This window comes from Saccharomyces kudriavzevii (genome assembly GCF_947243775.1).
Source record: "Saccharomyces kudriavzevii IFO 1802 strain IFO1802 genome assembly, chromosome: 7".
Classification (NCBI taxonomy): domain Eukaryota; kingdom Fungi; phylum Ascomycota; class Saccharomycetes; order Saccharomycetales; family Saccharomycetaceae; genus Saccharomyces; species Saccharomyces kudriavzevii.
Window position 1 is genome coordinate 670,802 of NC_079278.1, and position 19,825 is coordinate 690,626.

Below are 19,825 nucleotides of genomic sequence, written 5' to 3' on the forward strand. Positions count from 1 at the left end.
TATATCTGCTTTCGCTTTAGACACTATTTTCAAAAAATTTTCAAAGTTTCCTTTGTTAGATTCATCTTTTGAAAAAATCATTCAAGTTCTAGGTACAATCACTTCGGAATAATACACTATATTTTTTAGTAGAAGTTACACAAACGTTTCCTCCTCCATATACGATGGCTACAAGTGTTAAGAGAAAGGCATCCGAGACTTCCGATCAAAATATTGCAGAAGAGCACAAAAAACGTTCCACACAGGAAAGCACAACTCATTATGGGAAAGAAGAAAACGGCCGCAACAATCAAATTGACAACGTGCATGTAATGCCCGAAGAAGAAGATGATGACGGAAGCGACACTTCACCTCAAGACCAGGAAATCGCGGCAAACAATACTGCTTCTCGCCGCAATGGAAGGGCCACCGCAACAGAGTCTCACAATATTCACATAGCTAGAGAGACTGCTGAACTATTCAAATCTAATATCTTCAAGTTACAAATCGATGAGTTATTGGAGCAAGTGAAGTTGAAAGAAAAACATGTTTTGAAAGTAGAAAAGTTCTTGCACAAACTATATGATATCCTACAAGAGATTCCTGACTGGGAAGAAAAGACATTGGCTGAAGTGGACTCTTTCTTCAGGAACAAGGTAGTTTCTGTTCCATTTGTTGACCCCAAACCTATAGCTCAAACTACTAATTATAAATTCAATTACAAAAAACCAGATATCTCTTTAATTGGCTCCTTTGCACTCAAAGCTGGAATTTATCAGCCCAACGGTTCTTCTATTGATACTTTACTAACAATGCCAAAAGAGTTATTCGAAAAAAAAGATTTCTTGAATTTCAGGTGCTTACATAAGAGAAGTGTTTATTTGGCATACCTTACCCATAACCTATCAATATCATTGAAGAAACATAAATTAGATTCATTTTTACAACTTGAGTATTCTTATTTTGATAATGATCCGCTCTTACCGATTCTAAGAATCTTTTGTTCCAAGCCGACAAGTGATTCTCCATCTGAATACAATTTTTACAAGACCAGATTCTCCATCAATTTAGTTATTGGTTTTCCTTATAAGGCCTTTGAACCAAAAAAACTGTTACCCAACAGAAACTGTATCAGAATAGCACAAGAAGGTAAAGAAGTTTCTTTACCAGCTACTCCTCTTTACAACTTTTCAGTATTATCTTCAACAACTCATGAAAACTATTTGAAGTACTTATACAAGACCAAAAAGCAAACAGAATCGTTCATAGAAGCCACCGTTTTGGGTAGATTATGGTTACAGCAACGTGGATTTTCATCCAATATGTCTCATTCTGGTTCGTTAGGCGGATTCGGCACTTTCGAATTTACTATCTTAATGGCAGCGTTATTGAATGGAGGTGGTGTCAACAGTAACAAGATTTTACTTCACGGGTTTTCATCCTACCAATTGTTCAAAGGTGTAATAAAGTATTTGGCTACAATGGACTTATGTCATGATGGTCATTTACAATTCCATTCCGATGCAGAGAATACTTCTAGCTCGCCAGCTTCTAAGTATATCGATGAAGGTTTCCAAACTCCAACGTTATTTGATAAATCGACCAAGGTTAATATCTTGACAAAGATGACTGTTTCCTCTTATCAAGTTTTGAAAGAATATGCTATTGAAACACTAAGAATGTTGAACAATGTGGTTCAAGACCAATTTTCAAATATTTTCTTAACCAATATTAGCCGTTTTGATAATTTGAAATATGATTTATGTTACGACGTACAGTTACCTTTAGGAAAGTACAATAATTTGGAAATTTCTTTGGCTGCGACATTTGGTTCAATGGAAAGAGTTAAATTTGTCACTTTGGAAAATTTTCTTGCACACAAGATTACAAACGTTGCAAGATACGCATTGGGCGATAGAATCAAATTTGTTCAAATTGAGATGGTTGGACAAAAATCCAACTTTCCCATCACCAAAAGGAAAGTGTATTCAAATACAGGAGGAAACCACTTCAATTTTGATTTTGTAAGACTAAAATTGCTAGTTAATCCTGCTGAATGTGAAAAGTTAGTCACTAAGGGCCCTGCTCATTCCGAAAACATGTCTACTGAAGCGGCTGTTTTCAAAAATTTCTGGGGAATTAAGTCCTCTTTAAGAAGATTCAAAGACGGCTCTATTACACACTGTTGTGTTTGGTCTACATCCTCATCAGAACCTATTATTTCCTCAATTGTTGATTTTGTATTGCAGAAGCATATTTCAAAAAAGGCACAAGTATCAAACAAATCAACTAAGCAGTTTCATAATTTTCTGCCCTTGCCAAACTTACCCTCAAGTGCTAAAATATCTGTTTTGAACTTGAGCAGTTTTTTCAACTTAAAAAAAGCCTTTGACGATCTTTACAAAATTGTTTTCCAAATGAAACTACCACTTTCTGTAAAATCCATCTTACCAGTTGGCTCTGCATTTAGATACACTTCCTTATGCCAACCAGTACCATTCGCATACTCAGATCCCGATTTCTTTCAAGACGTCATTTTGGAATTTGAAACCTCACCTAAATGGCCAGATGAAATAACTTCTTTGGAGAAGGCTAAAACTGCTTTCCTACTCAAGATTCAAGAAGATCTAACCACTAATCGTCCAAGTTATAAATCATTTTTTACAAGAGATGAATCCATTCCATACAATTTAGAGGTTGTAACTTTAAATGTCTTGGCACCAGAAGGTTATGGGTTCAAATTCAGAATTTTAACTGAGCGTGATGAAATTCTTTATTTGAGGGCTATATCAAATGCTAGAAATGAGCTAAAGCCAGAATTAGAGAAAACTTTCTTGAAGTTCACAGCCAAATATCTGGCTTCCGTGAGACATACACGCAATTTGGAGAATATATCCCATTCATATCAATTCTATTCCCCTGTGGTAAGATTATTCAAAAGATGGTTAGACACTCACCTGCTACTTGGCCATATAACTGATGAGTTGGCAGAATTAATTGCTATCAAACCGTTTGTTGATTCTGCGCCGTATTTCATTCCTGGGTCTGTTGAAAATGGGTTCCTTAAAGTGTTAAAATTCATAAGTCAATGGAACTGGAAAGATGACCCATTGATTTTAGATTTGGTAAAACCAGAAGATGATATAGAGAATTCACTTGAAACTAGTATTGGTGCTGGTTCAGAACTGGACTCCAAAACTATGAAAATGCTTTCTGAAAGATTGACCTTATCTCAATATAAGGGTATCCAAATGAACTTCCAAAACTTGAGGAACAGTGATCCAAACGGTACACATTTGCAGTTTTTCGTAGCCTCCAAGAATGATCCAAGTGGTATTCTATATTCATCCGGTATTCCATTGCCTATTGCCACAAGACTGACAGCACTAGCTAAAGTAGCTGTTAATTTGCTACAGACACATGGTCTAAATCAGCAGACTATCGATTTATTATTCACACCCGGATTAAAAGATTATGATTTTGTCATTGACTTGAGAACACCGGTAGGCTTGAAGCCCTCATGTGGTATACTTTCAGCTACAGAGTTTAAAAACATCACTAATGATCAAGCTCCATCCCTATTTCCAGAAGATTTAAGTGATTTAAGTAAAAAAATGGATCCAACGTACCAACTGGTAAAATATTTGAATTTGAAGTATAAGAACAGTTTGATTCTATCGAGCCGTAAGTATATAGGTGTAAATGGTGGTGAGAAGGGAGATAGAAATGTCATCACAGGATTAATAAAACCACTTTTCCAAGGAACTCACAAATTTAAAATCAACTTAGATTGCAACATCAGACCTGTAGATGATGACAATGTTGTTTTAAATAAAGAAGCCATATTCCATGAGATTGCTGCATTTGGAAATGATATGGTGATAAAATTCGAAACCGATTAAAATAAATAGTGAAGTTAGTATTTAGAAATATTTGTATAATATTAAAGAAATAAAACAACTTAGAATGAGCAGTTTATAAAATGAATGAATTTTTTTTCGTGTAGGTCTTGCCGGTGATATCCTTGTAGTTTACGATTCTGATATTTTTTGAAAAAATTGGTGTGAAAATATTTCTATCTTAACATTAATGCTCACGAAGGGCGCCACATTACAACGACTTGGATACCTCAACTGGCAATATTTCAAAGCCTTTCGGTCTAACAATAATATATAGTCGAACCATGACTTCTGAGGATGACTATTTCGATGACCTCGATGGCGACCTTGCCGATGGGTTTAACGAGGAAAAAGAAGACCAAACATTAGCCCAAGAGATTGTTACAGCTGATGATCAAACAAAACACTCTAATCCACTCATTATTTTACAAAACATCATAGAATCATTTAAGACATTGCCACAACTAAACATGGACGAACTGCCTCCATCAGAGATATCGCAAATTTCACCAAAAATTGCCGCTATAAGAAATATTTTGCAGCAAGAGGGGATAAATTTCATAAAACTGCTACCGTGTCTTAACGCAATCATTCCGCTCATTAAAAGTGATATTAAATCACTGCACAATTTTTTGATTCTGTTATACGGGAAACGTTTTCCAGAACTATCTTCATTGATACCGTCATCCTTACAATACTCAAAAGTGGCAAGCATACTGGAAAGCGAACATTGGTCAAAAAATGAGAGTGATAAGCTATCCCCACTGTTGGAAAATGAGGCAAATTTGACCAAAGAGCAAGTCCTTGTGCTAACAATGTCGATGAAAACGTCCTTCAATAATAAAGAACCATTAGACATCGGAACAAGAAAGCAAATTTCAGAAGCTACCGCCATGCTGAAAAATCTGTGGGTATTGCAAGAAGATGTCGGTAGATACGTTGCCTCAAAGATCTCAGTGATTGCCCCCAATATGTGTCTTTTGGTAGGCCCAGAAGTAGCAGCCCAGCTATTAGCATATGCTGGGGGGGTTTTGGAATTTAGCCGGATTCCAAGTTGTAACATTGCATCCATCGGAAAGAATAAGCATCTTTCACACGAATTACATACATTAGCGAGTGGGGTACGACAGGAGGGATACATATTCAGTACAGATCTTATCCAGAATTTCCCACTTGCTATTCATAAACAAATGCTAAGAATGATTTGTGCAAAAGTAACACTCGCCGCAAGAGTAGACGCAAGTCAGCAAAGTGGTGATAGGAATACAGTTCTTGCACAGAAATGGAAAGCTGAATTGCTGAACAAAGCCAAAAAGCTATCAGAAGCTCCGGACATTGCTGAAACGAAAGCTCTTCCTATTCCAGAGGATCAATCTAAAAAAAAAAGAGCTGGCAGAAAATATAGAAAGTACAAAGAAAAGTTTCGGTTATCCCATGTTAGGCAATTACAGAATAGAATGGAATTTGGTAAGGAAGAACAAACTGTTCTTGATTCGTATGGCGAAGAGGTTGGTTTGGGTATGTCCAGTACGTCCTTGCAGCAAGCAGTGGGAAACACGCCCAATCCTAGAAGATCTTCCGGCAATCAGGCTAAGTTAACAAAGATTATGAAGCATAGAATTTCTGAGGCTAATCAGCAAACTGATGAATACCTCATCTCGTTAGGCCATGATGCAGAGCACTCCGATCAGTTAAAATGGAGTGGCCAAGAGCCCAAAAAACAGCGCGTTAATTCAGAGGGAGAAAAAGATTGGTTTTCCCATCATCTTTAGAGCCATTCCACATATATATATATATATATAGATATACAATGGATATGTTATATAGAAAGTACCCTATGAACAGTTATGTGAAACCCGAGCACCACACGCTAAAATATGTATGCCCTTTTCGGGAAATGTAATTATTCAAAAAGTAAACAATGATATGCTTCATTTTAAATCTCGATCATTCAAAGTTCTTTTTCGATGCTGAAGCCCCTGCCGATGTTGTCTATTTGAAGAAGTAAATAAGAGAGGGAGCTAAGCCGTCCACATAAACAACTACTAGATATATACGAATATATCTGAAAAATTTAAGCAGAACTATCTACTTTGCCAACGATATCTTGCTAGATTTAAATGCTATCTAAATCAGAAAAGAACATTGACCTCTTGGCAGGTAACATGAGCAATCTGAGTTTCGACGGACCTGGAGCTCCTAGAGATGGTGAGCTATTTAATTCCAACCAAAACATTACGAAGAGAAGAGTGAGGCCCTACGGTATCAACGATTCGCCTTCTCCGGTAAAATCATCTCTTTTCGCTTACGAAGACAGCTCCAACATGGATATCGACGAAACCTCTCAAAGCGATATGGATATCACGAACTCTCCTAAAAAACTCCCCCCAAAATTCTACGAAAGAGCAACCTCGAATAAAACCCAGAGAGTTGTTAGCGTTTGCAAAATGTACTTCCTGGAGTATTATTGTGATATGTTCGACTATGTGATTAGTAGAAGACAGCGTACCAAACAAGTACTAGAATACTTGCAACAGAAAAGCCAACTTCCAGATTGTGATCAGCTAAAGCTCAATGAGGAGTGGTCCGCTTACTTACAAAAGGAACATCAAGTTCTTAGAAAAAGAAGATTGAAACCTAAAAACAAGGATTTTGAAATGATCACACAAGTCGGCCAAGGTGGTTATGGACAGGTTTATCTGGCTATAAAGAAAGACACAAAAGAAGTATGCGCTTTAAAGATTCTGAACAAAAAATTACTTTATAAGTTGAACGAAACTAAACACGTTTTAACTGAAAGAGATATTCTGACCACCACAAGATCGGAATGGTTAGTGAAGCTTCTATATGCATTTCAAGATCAACAAAGTTTATATCTCGCTATGGAGTTCGTGCCAGGAGGTGATTTTCGCACATTGCTGATAAATACCAGGTGCTTGAAAAGCGGTCATGCCAGATTTTATATTAGTGAAATGTTTTGTGCAGTCAACTCGTTACATGATTTAGGCTATACACATAGAGATTTAAAACCAGAGAACTTTTTAATAGATGCTAAGGGACATATAAAACTGACAGATTTTGGCTTAGCTGCCGGGACGATTTCTAATGAAAGAATTGAAAGTATGAAAATAAGACTAGAAAAAATTAAGGATTTGGAATTTCCAGCATTCACTGAAAAATCTATAGAAGATAGAAGAAAAATGTACAATCAACTAAGGGAGAAGGAAGTCAATTATGCAAATTCAATGGTTGGATCTCCAGATTATATGGCTCTAGAAGTTTTAGAAGGAAAAAAATACGATTTTACCGTGGACTATTGGTCGTTAGGTTGTATGCTTTTCGAAAGTTTAGTTGGTTATACACCATTCAGTGGATCATCAACCAACGAGACGTACGATAACCTGAGACGCTGGAAACAAACTTTAAGAAGACCCAGACAGTCAGATGGGAGGGCAGCATTTTCTGATAGAACATGGGACTTAATAACAAGATTGATAGCTGATCCAATCAATCGGTTGAGATCTTTCGAACATGTTAAACGCATGCCATATTTTGTAGACATAAACTTTAGTACGTTGAGGTCAATGATCCCCCCTTTTACACCTCAACTAGATAGCGAAACTGACGCAGGTTATTTTGATGATTTTACTAGTGAGGCCGATATGGCAAAATACGCTGATGTATTCAAGAGACAGGACAAGTTAACAGCTATGGTGGATGATTCAGCAGTATCGTCGAAGCTAGTCGGTTTTACTTTTAGGCATAGGAATGGCAAACAAGGTTCCAGCGGTATTCTCTTCAACGGATTGGAACATTCAGACCCATTCGCCACCTTTTATTGAGATAAAGTTCTTTTCCCACGTTTAACTCGAACAGCATTATATTTAAATAACCAGTACTCAAAATTCACAAGTAGTACTCATGACCTTTTCTTTTACGAATATATACAAATATATATATAATATGTGTATAGTGTACTGCACAGGACTTAAGCCTTAAGGCCTATATCTTAGGGTTTTACCCTACTGCTACGATCAGTTCCAGAGCTGTGGGATACGCACCTCCCTATTACTGTAGTATAGGATGAACCGAACTGCTTTCTCTTAGAATAATGAAGCACGCCAATCTACTAAAATATGAAAAAAATGAAAAGTAATGGGTGTTCTGATCAGCAATTTTTTTAATAATAAACTAAGCTAATTCCATGAATGAGTGAGCATCAATTCTTTTTGAAAAGGTCCCCAAGAAATATATAAAGGCTCATAATATATACGTGCCCATTCATCTTTATTCAATTTGAATAATAAAAAAAAAAATGAGGAGCGTAAAAGTTTTGGTAACTCACATAAGTGAAGGTGAAGCCGATGAGGCCATCAAAAAAGTTAAGAAAGTGAATGAAAAGTCCGGCCCTTTCGACCTAATCATTGTATTCAGCAAGTCATGTGATAAAATTACGAAACTAGACACTGGAAGTTTGCCTCAATTGCTATTGGTATCGTCGGATGACAAAGATAATAATTCAAAGGCAAAGGAAACCGGTGAAAACGTAACCGTACTGTGTAACTTCGGTACCTACAAATTAGCCAACGGTATCACGATTTCCTACCTTGCTCATCCAAGTAAGGTACTTCAAGAACAAAAAGATGCCATCCTGGATAAATTTAGCAAGATGGATAGCCGGGTGGACGTTCTCATCACGGAAGAATGGGGTCTCCCGATTTCCGAGAGGTGCGGAAGATTGTCTGGAAGTGAAATTATCGATGAATTAGCAAAAAAGTTGCAAGCAAGGTATCATTTTGCTTTCTCTGATGAAAAAAACTTCTACGAATTGGAACCTTTTAAGTGGGAAAGCAACCGTCTATCTAGATTTCTCAACATTCCTAACTATAGATCTGGGAATAAATGGGCCTACGCATTCAACATGCCGGCGGGAGACAGTAAAGACGAAGAGGAAGTAGAGCCTCCTAATCTAATAGCTAATCCCTACCAAAAGGTAGGTAAAGACAGCAATAAAAGACCATTAGAGTCAGGAACAGAGGATATGATTGATTATGACTCCAAGTCATGTGGAAGTGAAAACAGAAATGATAACAAGAAAATGCGAACGATACTACCGTCCAATTGTCATTTCTGCTTTTCGAATCCAAACCTTGAAGATCACATGATAATTTCAATTGGTAAATTAGTATATTTAACCACAGCCAAGGGTCCTTTAAGTGTACCAAAAGGTGACATGGATATGTCAGGCCATTGTCTTATTATCCCAATCGAACACATTCCAAGATTGGGTCCAAGTAAGAGCGAAGAGCTTGCAGAGAGTATTTTGGCTTATGAGTCCAGCCTTATGAAGATGAACTATGTAAGATTTGATATGTGCACAGTTGTCTTCGAGATACAATCTGATCGCTCCATTCATTTCCATAAACAGGTTGTGCCAATTCCTAAATACCTTGTTTTGAAATTTCGCGCTGCTTTAGATAGACAAGTTCATTTCAATAACGAAAAGTTCACAAGAAATGCCAAGCTAGAATTTCAATGCTACGACTCTCACACTTCCAAAGAATACCTGGACGTAATTAACAATCAATCCAACAACTATCTCCAATTCACCGTCTACGAAACTCCCGAATCACAACCCAAAATATATTTGGCCACTTTCAATGTCGATGAAACAATAGACTTGCAGTTTGGACGACGCGTTCTAGCTTTTTTACTAAACTTACCACGTAGAGTAAAATGGAATTCTTCAACTTGTTTACAAAACAAGCAACAAGAGTCCGTAGAAACGGAAAAGTTTTTGAAAGCTTACAAAGACTATGATGTTTCCCTCAAAGAAAACTAACCTGTTAATATATCTGCTGATAGATTTGTATATGTGCGAAATATAGATAAGCTTCCTACTGATCTTGCCAATTAGGTGAAAAAAATGAGAGTCCGGGTAAAGTTCTTCGAGAGACCGCGCTGAAAAATTTTTTTCCTAGAAGAGTCACCCATACAACCTACCATTACTCTTATGTGCCACCACTGAGTATCATCGTTTGCTGTACGTTGTTCACATGAAATTGCTTAGATGGTATGAATAAGTGGTTAAACGTATTATCTTTACCAATTACTTTTCGGTTTTTGAGTTCTCACCATAGGCAATCATTACCACTTTTTCAGAACTTTCTTTTAAAGAAATCGTTAACCCATAATCAAGTCAGATTCTTTAAAATGAGCGATCTTGATAATTTGCCTCAAGTTGACCCAAAAACTGGTGAGGTCATCATTAATCCATTAAAGGAAGATGGCTCTCCAAAGACTTCTAAGGAAGTCGAAAAAGAGAAGAAAAAAGCTGAAAAACTGCTTAAGTTTGCTGCTAAGCAGGCCAAAAAAAATGCTGCTTCTACCACTGGTGCCTCCCAAAAAAAACCTAAGAAGAAGAAGGAAGTTGAGCCAATCCCAGAGTTTGTTGACAAAACTAATCCAGGTGAGAAGAAGATTTTAGTTTCCCTGGATGATCCAGCCTTAAAAGCTTATAACCCAGCCAACGTCGAAAGTTCTTGGTACGATTGGTGGGTTAAAACTGGTGTTTTTGAACCTGAATTTACCGCTGATGGTAAGAATAAACCAGAAGGTGTATTCTGTATTCCAGCGCCCCCCCCAAATGTCACCGGTGCCTTACATATTGGTCATGCTTTGACTATTGCCATCCAAGATTCTTTGATTAGATACAACAGAATGAAGGGTAAAACTGTTTTGTTCTTGCCAGGTTTTGATCATGCTGGCATTGCTACTCAATCTGTCGTTGAAAAGCAGATTTGGGCCAAGGAAAAGAAGACTAGACACGACTATGGTAGAGAAGCCTTTGTTGGGAAGGTCTGGGAATGGAAAGAGGAATATCATAGCAGAATTAAGAATCAAATTCAAAAATTGGGGGCTTCTTATGACTGGAGCCGCGAAGCTTTTACTTTAAGTCCAGAATTGACAAAGTCGGTCGAAGAAGCTTTTGTCAGATTGCATGATGAAGGTGTTATTTATCGTGCTTCCAGATTAGTCAACTGGTCTGTTAAGTTGAATACCGCCATCTCCAATTTGGAGGTTGAAAACAAGGATATTAAAAGTAGAGCTCTTTTGTCCGTCCCAGGCTACGACGAAAAGGTCGAATTTGGTGTTTTGACTTCTTTTGCTTATCCAGTCATCGATTCTGATGAGAAATTAATTATTGCTACTACTAGACCCGAAACTATATTCGGTGATACTGCAGTTGCAGTTCATCCTGATGATGACCGTTATAAACACTTGCATGGCAAGTTTATTCAACATCCATTCTTGCCAAGAAAAATTCCAATTATCACTGATAAGGATGCCGTTGATATGGAATTCGGTACCGGTGCCGTTAAAATTACTCCGGCTCACGACCAAAATGATTACAACACTGGTAAGCGCCACCAGTTAGAATTTATCAATATTTTGACTGACGATGGTTTATTGAATGAAGAGTGTGGACCAGAATGGCAGGGCATGAAAAGATTCGATGCAAGAAAAAGGGTTATCGAACAGTTAAAGGAAAAGAACCTATACGTTGGCCAAGAAGATAACGAGATGACTATCCCGACCTGTTCTAGGTCAGGTGATATTATTGAACCTTTATTAAAACCTCAATGGTGGGTTTCTCAAGGTGAAATGGCCAAGGAGGCTATCAAAGTTGTCAAGGATGGCCAAATCACCATCACTCCTAAGTCGTCTGAGGCTGAATATTTCCATTGGTTGGGTAACATTCAAGATTGGTGTATTTCCAGACAATTATGGTGGGGTCACCGTTGTCCAGTTTACTTCATTGATATCGAAGGGGAAGAACACGATAGAATTGATGGTGAATATTGGGTTGCTGGTAAAACTTTGGAAGAAGCCCAGAAAAAGGCTGTTGCCAAGTTCCCAAATGCCAAATTCACTTTGGAACAGGATGAAGATGTTTTAGACACCTGGTTCTCATCTGGTTTATGGCCATTTTCCACTCTGGGCTGGCCAGAAAAGACAAAGGACATGGAAACTTTCTATCCATTCTCTATGTTGGAAACTGGTTGGGACATTTTGTTCTTCTGGGTTACTAGAATGATCCTACTGGGTTTAAAGTTGACTGGTTCCGTTCCATTCAAGGAAGTTTTCTGTCACTCTTTAGTTCGTGATGCGCAAGGTCGTAAGATGTCCAAATCGTTAGGTAATGTCGTTGACCCATTAGACGTTATTGCTGGTATTAAGTTGGACGACCTACACGCTAAACTATCGCAAGGTAACCTGGATCCAAGAGAAATTGAAAAAGCAAAAGCTGGACAAAGGGAATCCTATCCTAACGGTATTCCTCAATGTGGTACTGATGCTATGAGATTCGCCCTGTGCGCCTATACCACTGGTGGCCGTGATATCAACTTGGATATATTGCGTGTTGAAGGTTACAGAAAGTTTTGTAACAAGATTTACCAAGCTACTAAGTTTGCATTGATGAGATTGGGTGATGATTATCAACCATCTGCCACTGAAGGTCTATCGGGTAATGAATCTCTGGTTGAAAAGTGGATCTTGCACAAGCTAACTGAAACTTCCAAGATCGTAAACGAAGCCTTAGATAAGCGTGACTTCTTGACATCTACCAGCGCTATTTATGAATTTTGGTATTTGATTTGTGACGTCTACATTGAAAACTCCAAGTACTTGATTCAGGAAGGCTCTAACGTTGAGAAAAAATCAGCCAAAGATACTCTGTATATTCTATTAGACAACGCTTTGAGGTTGATTCATCCATTTATGCCATTCATTTCTGAGGAAATGTGGCAAAGAATTCCAAAGCGTTCCACTGAAAAGGCTGCCTCCATTGTCAAGGCCGCTTATCCAGTTTACAAATCCGAATATGATGACGATAAGTCTGCCAATGCTTACGACTTAATCTTGAACATCACTAAGGAGGCTCGTTCTCTATTATCTGAATACAATATCTTGAAGAACGGAAAAGTGTTTGTCGAATCTAATCACGAAGAATACTATAAAACTGCTAATGATCAGAAGGATTCTATTGTTTCTTTGATCAAGGCCATTGATGAAGTCGCCCTTGCCCGGGACGCCTCTGAAATTCCAGAAGGGTGTGTGTTGAAGTCTGTTAATCCAGAAGTTAATGTGCATCTGTTGGTCAAGGGTCACGTTGACATCGATGCTGAAATTTCTAAGGTCCAAAAGAAGCTTGAAAAGGCTAACAAGTCCAAGAATGGTATCGAACAAACCATTAATAGTAAGGATTATGAAAGCAAGGCTAATGAACAAGCCAAGGAGGCCAACAAAACTAAGTTGGATAACACTGTTGCTGAAATTGAAGGTTTGGAAGCCACTATTGAAAACCTGAAACGTTTAAAACTGTAGATTTTAAGTAAATAAAATAATGTAATAATATATATATGCTATGTATATGTAAGAACGAAATTCCTAAGAACTTTAACACATTAGAAGATACTTTTCTCAATCGTGCAAGACAACGCCGTGTATCTACATAGGATATGCTAATGGTGTTTACACGACTAGACAAGGGGATATTCCGTCCTGTATTATTTTTCTTAAATCCTGGACAAGTTCTTGACATTTTTGTTCACCGAGCTCCAGCACGTTGAACAATTGGTCTTCATTGAAATCACCATTGCTATCCAGCAATAAGACGTTTTTTATCACGTTACCGCCATCGACAAACTCTAGGGCCAGAGAATGAACGGATACCGATGTCTTCAACTGCTCAGCGGTGGGATTTGCAATGATTTCATTTGAGTCCTTCATGATGGCGATTGGGATGCTTGCGCACATGCTATTCATGGCGATTCCTGCGTCCACTAAACCCAAAAATGCGGCGTTTATACAGCAACTTAGTTCTCTTAGAGAGAATTCCGGTTCGTCTTCACCAGATTCCAAGATTTGACAAGTTATTTGACAAAGTTGTCTTGGATAACAATAACGGGCGATGAGTGGAGTCAGTACCGCGCGCAATTTGTCTTCAAGTAGTTTTTCTCTAGTAGTGGCCACGCCCTTTGCGGGACGTACAATAATTTCTAGCGCTAGCTGTGTGGGCAGTTCTTGTCTTGCCTTTGCTTCAATGGGACCCGTTACAGAACAAATAATCTTGGTATCTTGTGACACGAATTGAGATGAACCGTCTACATTGTCCAGCATACCTATTTCTGCGCGGACACTCATTTTCAGTGAAATTTGATCTATTCTTTACACCAAACAGCGTTCTATTACGTTAGATGCAGACATATTTTATGCATTTCAACAGGTTCATCTAATAAATTTTCCATTACTTTTTTCCAAGAATCCGATGCGCTTATAAAAAAAAAAGAAAAGGCATAGGAAGGCAAGAACTTGACACCACTTCCTAGAAAGGGGCACTAATGATGGTATACCGAGAGGCGGCCTTATATATCTCATTCGAAGTATATGGATGTTGATATGGCCAAAGAGGAGGACTCTTTGAGAAAGGGGCAGAACGTGGCTCTATGGAAAACGTTGTTGGCCGGTGCCGTGTCCGGACTGCTGGCCCGGAGTGTAACTGCCCCCATGGATACCATCAAGATCAGGCTTCAATTGACACCCGCAAATGGGCTCAAACCCTTAGGGAGCCAAGTCATGAAGGTAGCGGGGAGTATGATAAAAAACGAAGGTATCCGGGCCTTCTGGAAGGGAAATGTGCCGGGTTCGTTGCTATACGTCACTTATGGATCAGCGCAGTTCGGTTCATACGCGCTCTTCAATAGGTATTTGGCGCCATTCGGACTAGAGGCTCGGTTACATAGCCTTGTCGTCGGAGCCCTTGCCGGTACGGCTAGCTCCTTTCTCTCTTACCCGTTTGATGTTCTGCGAACCCGCCTAGTCGCTAATAACCAGATACAGTCAATAAGCATCGGGAGAGAAGTGCACGATATCTGGAAACTAGAAGGTCTCGCCGGGTTTTTCAAAGGCTCCATCGCATCGATGGCAACCATCGCTGTAACCGCATCGGTAATGTTCGGAACATACGAAACAATCAGGATATACTGCGACGAAAACGAAAAAACGACGACGGCGGGTAAAAAATGGGAACTGGCTGCCTTAAATCACAGCGCCGGCGCCATCGGCGGAGTGATTGCCAAGATCACCACGTTTCCCTTGGAGACGATCCGCAGAAGGATGCAGTTCATGAACTCAAGGCACGTGGAGAAATTCTCCAAGCATTCCGCAGTGTACAGTTCCTACAAAGGGTACGGGTTCGCAAGAATCGGTTTGAAGATTGTGAAGCAAGAAGGCGTGAGCTCGCTTTACAGAGGCATCCTTGTAGCGCTGTCCAAGACAATTCCTACCGCTTTCGTCAGTTTCTGGGGGTATGAAACGGCCATCCACTATTTGCGACTATACTGAATATGCAACGTTCTTATCACATATACACAGTCACATACATATACGAAATCATATATTCATCACAAGCAAAAATTGGTAGCCGCCATCTTCCTCTAATAAACCAACGACATTTGAAAAAAAAAAAAGAGGAACCTCGTCGCAAGCGATCTGCGCCGATGTTTTTCCGGTTTTCTAAGTTGCCTGTTGCCCCGCACCGGTTTTCTTGTTTCTTTTTATCACTATTCCCCCGGAGGAAAAGAGGGCGAACAATGGGCAAGATTTTCCGGCGAAACTAGCGTCAGGGACCACCACACCTGTTATTTCAACACCGCGGTATGAAGCGATCAGCAGCACGAGCAAGAAGCATAAGCAACAAAAAAGCAAGGACCGTAGCCATTGCTGCACACCCGGGTGCTAGCCACCCGCCTTGCACGTTTCGCACTCTCGCGCTTTTTTTTCTCCCTCCTTTCCTACCTTCTTGGCTCCTTGATGGCCAAGAAATGAAAAACGTGGGAGATGCTCAACCTCGCCTGATCCAAAAAAAAAATTCGCAAAAAAAAAGCGGGAGAAACGTCTGACTCTAAGTTTCGAACCTCCAGAGATGATTCATCATCACCATCACCGCCGATTTTGTTGGATTGCGTGTTTACGATCTATCATTTTCTTGTAAGCGTTTAACTTGCCGTCATCTCTTTCTCCTTTTCTTATTTTTTTTTTCATTCTTTACTTTTCGCACAAGTCACCCTTTTCTCACTCATAAAGGTACCAATTAAATCCAGGTTTTTTAGCCTTCCATTTCTTTTTTCCTTCAAGCAGCATTGCCCTTCTTCCTCCCCATTATCGAGAATAAAAGCGTTCTTCTCCTATCTTGAAATCTAAAAATAACGCTATAGCCAAAAGCTTTTTTCACAGGGAACTAGGGCGAAGGCTTGCGAGAATAAAGAAGGACAGCGTAAAGCACAAACTAAACCACTTATTATTGCCACCGATATTTTATTTCTCTTCTGTTAGACATAAACTAAACTAAGGTGCATAAAAAAGAGGACAAAATCGAACTCTAACGAATGTCTGATTACTTTAGTTCCAGACCTCTGCAGACGCTCACGCCGATGGGTAATAGGCCCACTGGCGATGACGCCTCCTCCATCCACTCAAAGAGTTCCCAGTACTTGATGGATATCTTACCGGATTCAATGACCTTGAACGAAAGCGTTTCTCCCACGGTAGCCAACAGTCAAGCGAAGGAGTTTATTTTGCCCGAAACGGATGAGAGATCTCCTTACTTCATCAACGTCCCCATACCCAAGGCCCAACCAACTTCAACTTCGGAAACGAAAAAGCCCCTTTCTGGCGACGAAGCCATCGACGGGCAGTTTGTTAAGGAGTATCCAACCGATATCCTTGTAGACAGGTTTTATAAATGGAAGAAAATTTTGAAAGGTTTGATCATTTATTTAAGGGAGGTTGCTTATTCTCAAGAACAGTTTGCTAGAATCAACTATCAGCTGAAAGGGTCTGTCAAGTTCCCCTTCTTAACCGATATTGATGAAACCACAAATACTATAACGGACCCATTTACAGCGGCTCCCAGAGGGCCCAAGAAACCGCAACCACCACAGAAAAAAGTAGTTCTGACTGAAAATGAACAATTTCAAATGCAAATGCAACAAGAACAACGAGAAAACCCACTTCAACCCCCCACAGATGAAAGCAAAATGAGCTTGGCGCCTCACGAATACAAGCCCGTGCAAACTGCAGAATCAGACAACACGTCAGCTGCATCCGGATTTCTTAAATTTGGGTCAGGCTCTATCCAAGACGTTCAGGTTATTTTGAAGAAGTATCATCTTTCATTAGCTAATCAACAATTTAAGATCTCTAAAGAAATCACGTCTACCATTATCCCTAAACTAGAAGAACTAAGAAAAGATTTGAGATATAAGATTACGGAGATTAAAGACTTGCACGGTGATTTCAAAACAAACATCGACGCTCATGTTCAGTTAACAAGTCAACTACTGAAAAAGTATATCGCGGCTGTGAAATTTATGAACGCTCATGGCATCGGGAATAATAAGCCCACTTCTGCAAATAAGAAGCCGCACAAACTAGACCCCAAGCACGACCCATATCTTTTGAAACTACAACTAGATTTGCAACTCAAGCGTCAAGTTGCAGAGGAAACTTACTTACAAGAGGCGTTTATCAACTTACAAACTTCAGGGTTACAGCTAGAAAAGATTATATACACAAAAATTCAGCATGCCCTATTACGTCATTCTGCTCTGATTGATTCTGAGGCTCGTTTGATGATCAAAAATATGTGCCGAGAACTACAACATGGTATAATCTCAAAGCCGCCCGCGCTCGAATGGGATAATTTCGTCACTCAACACCCTTCCTGTTTACTCAATTGGAAATCTAATGACCCTATACCACCTTTAAGAAAAGTTTCCGACGTCGTTTATCCCCATATGAAGTCTCCGTTGGCTAAGTGTATAAAAGCAGGCTATTTTTTGAAAAAATCAGAACTACTGCCCACGTATCATCAGGGATATTTTGTCTTGACGTCAAATTATATCCATGAATTCCAAAGCAGTGATTTTTACAACATGTCATCCTCTGCTTCAACTTCCACAAAACCTTCAGCTTATTCCTCCTCGGCTTCCATTACTGATGCTTGTTCTGGCGCTAATAGTAGTAAACCCAACACCCACCATCGCCAAATCAGCGATACTCAAAACAGCAGCGTCACTACTGCCGGTGCAACCGCTATAAATGGCACGCGTAGTATTCGCAAAAAGAGTTATTTGGCGCCAATTATGAGTATTCCTTTAAATGATTGCACCGTAAAAGATGCCTCTTCTACCAAGTTTGTACTCGTAGGAAAGCCCACCCTCAATGAAAGTGTAGATGTCAGGAAAACAAGCTCCAGTACATATTTATCCAGTAGTTCGCAAACATCCCTACCAAAGTATGGTCACGAGACGGCAAAAATATTCTCGAAGGCTCCATTCCACAAATTTTTGAAGGGAAGTAAACCTAAAAGTAAGAACTCAAAATCAAGCGAATTGGACCAATTTTATGCTGCCGCTCAAAAAGAATCAAACAATTACGTAACTTGGACTTTCAAAATAGTATCCCCAGAGCCTACCGAGGAGGAATTAAAGCATTTCAAGCGGTGGGTCCAAGATTTGAAAAATTTGACAAGTTTTAATGATACTAAAGAAAGAATCAAATTTATTGAAGATCGTGTCATGAAATCGCACCGATTTAAGGCAGGACATATGTCAAGAAATAGTATAAACATCGGTTCCCATACATCTTGTCTAACAGACAGCTCGTTCACATTACAAGACTGTACCACCACCTCCCTCAATCCAAAAGGTAGGGCAGACAAACCTCAGTATATTCATATTCAGAACAGTCCTCTGGCAGATTTCGATGGAAATGGTTTTAGGTCTAAGGTTAACACACCGGCCATCGATGACTATGGCAATCTGATCACAGTAGAAAGAAGGCCTGCTCAATCGCCACATCAATATCCTGAATACGCAGCCACTTCAGGTAATACAACGCCCTCTTATTCATCTGGTTCAAGACCCCAGAGCATGTATGGCGGGTGCAACCCGGCCGTGTCAATTACCAGTAATGGAATGATGCTGCAACAGTCGACAATAAACGGCAATAATAACCCAACAGCTAGCTTGCGCCATCAAAGAAATGTTTCACAGACTAGCTCTTTGCCAGGCTTTTCATATACATCCCCATCATTACCAGTAAATTCTCCGGGCAGTTCCAATTCTGAATCCAGCTCAGGAGGATATTTTGCCATTCCTCTTCATGGGAGCAACAACAATTGCATGCAAAAAAATTCTGAAGACTCGAGCCCATGTTATAATGATGATATACGGCAACAGCAACAACCACAGCAAATGCAATCTTTATCAAGGACTTCAAGTTCAAGTATAAATGTCACAGGAATGAGAAGTACATCCGCTGGGAACCCACCTACCGCAAACGTTGCGATTGTACCTAAAGTAATGGTCAATAACCAAAATGTTAAAACTGTTTCTGCTGATCATTCAGCTACGGCTTCCTCGTCACCTACTATGAACTCTCCTCTGACAACGACCAACAGAGAATCACCATACCAAGCCCTCAAGAAAACGAATAGTACAGGAAATGTTCCTTGTTTGAGCACCGAAAAAACTCACGCGCATCCTGCTTTTTATAAACGAGGAAATAATAGTGCTCAAAATTTGACCACATCTGCTACAACAGCTTCTAGAGTACATCCTATTAGAAAGCATAAGAAAAACGTATCATTCAGCTCGCTCAATAGTTTGATGTTTTCAAAAAAAGGTGCCAATTATGGTGGTAATTTAATGACAAACCAATTTATGAGTGGCGGAATTCAAGAAGATGACGGAGATTCAGGTAATAACGATTCTATAAAACTAAATCAGTCAATCTATTCTTAAATTTCAACTCTTTTCTCAGAGAGTTGTCCGCATGGCATACATTTTTTTACTCCTAATCATGGCTTTTTTTCTTAT

At 39.3% G+C, this 19,825-nt stretch overlaps 8 protein-coding genes across 8 annotated transcripts; 7 read left to right on the forward strand and 1 right to left on the reverse strand.

Annotated features, from left to right (window-relative positions):
• Window positions 1–164: 164 nt before the first annotated feature.
• Window positions 165–3,881, forward strand: UTP22 (rRNA-processing protein UTP22; the record flags this gene model as incomplete). The annotated part of the gene is made up of 1 exon (XM_056228102.1): window positions 165–3,881. One exon carries the CDS (start codon window positions 165–167, stop codon window positions 3,879–3,881), a length of 3,717 nt encoding a protein of 1,238 aa, XP_056087857.1.
• A 281-nt stretch (window positions 3,882–4,162) lies between these two features.
• PRP31 (U4/U6-U5 snRNP complex subunit PRP31) lies at window positions 4,163–5,650 on the forward strand (the record flags this gene model as incomplete). Its single annotated transcript, XM_056228103.1, has 1 exon — window positions 4,163–5,650. The coding sequence occupies one exon, from the start codon at window positions 4,163–4,165 to the stop codon at window positions 5,648–5,650; it is 1,488 nt and encodes a 495-aa protein (XP_056087858.1).
• A 348-nt stretch (window positions 5,651–5,998) lies between these two features.
• Window positions 5,999–7,720, forward strand: DBF2 (serine/threonine-protein kinase DBF2; the record flags this gene model as incomplete). The annotated part of the gene is made up of 1 exon (XM_056228105.1): window positions 5,999–7,720. One exon carries the CDS (start codon window positions 5,999–6,001, stop codon window positions 7,718–7,720), a length of 1,722 nt encoding a protein of 573 aa, XP_056087859.1.
• A 473-nt stretch (window positions 7,721–8,193) lies between these two features.
• DRN1 (Drn1p) lies at window positions 8,194–9,720 on the forward strand (the record flags this gene model as incomplete). Its single annotated transcript, XM_056228106.1, has 1 exon — window positions 8,194–9,720. One exon carries the CDS (start codon window positions 8,194–8,196, stop codon window positions 9,718–9,720), a length of 1,527 nt encoding a protein of 508 aa, XP_056087860.1.
• A 233-nt stretch (window positions 9,721–9,953) lies between these two features.
• VAS1 (valine--tRNA ligase) lies at window positions 9,954–13,268 on the forward strand (the record flags this gene model as incomplete). The annotated part of the gene is made up of 1 exon (XM_056228107.1): window positions 9,954–13,268. One exon carries the CDS (start codon window positions 9,954–9,956, stop codon window positions 13,266–13,268), a length of 3,315 nt encoding a protein of 1,104 aa, XP_056087861.1.
• A 147-nt stretch (window positions 13,269–13,415) lies between these two features.
• On the reverse strand, window positions 13,416–14,087 carry RRP46 (exosome non-catalytic core subunit RRP46; the record flags this gene model as incomplete). Its single annotated transcript, XM_056228108.1, has 1 exon — window positions 13,416–14,087. The coding sequence occupies one exon, from the start codon at window positions 14,085–14,087 to the stop codon at window positions 13,416–13,418; it is 672 nt and encodes a 223-aa protein (XP_056087862.1).
• A 255-nt stretch (window positions 14,088–14,342) lies between these two features.
• TPC1 (thiamine transporter TPC1) lies at window positions 14,343–15,287 on the forward strand (the record flags this gene model as incomplete). Its single annotated transcript, XM_056228109.1, has 1 exon — window positions 14,343–15,287. The coding sequence occupies one exon, from the start codon at window positions 14,343–14,345 to the stop codon at window positions 15,285–15,287; it is 945 nt and encodes a 314-aa protein (XP_056087863.1).
• Window positions 15,288–16,330: 1,043 nt separating this feature from the next.
• Window positions 16,331–19,750, forward strand: ASK10 (Ask10p; the record flags this gene model as incomplete). Its single annotated transcript, XM_056228110.1, has 1 exon — window positions 16,331–19,750. The coding sequence occupies one exon, from the start codon at window positions 16,331–16,333 to the stop codon at window positions 19,748–19,750; it is 3,420 nt and encodes a 1,139-aa protein (XP_056087864.1).
• Between the last annotated feature and the right edge of the window lie 75 nt (window positions 19,751–19,825).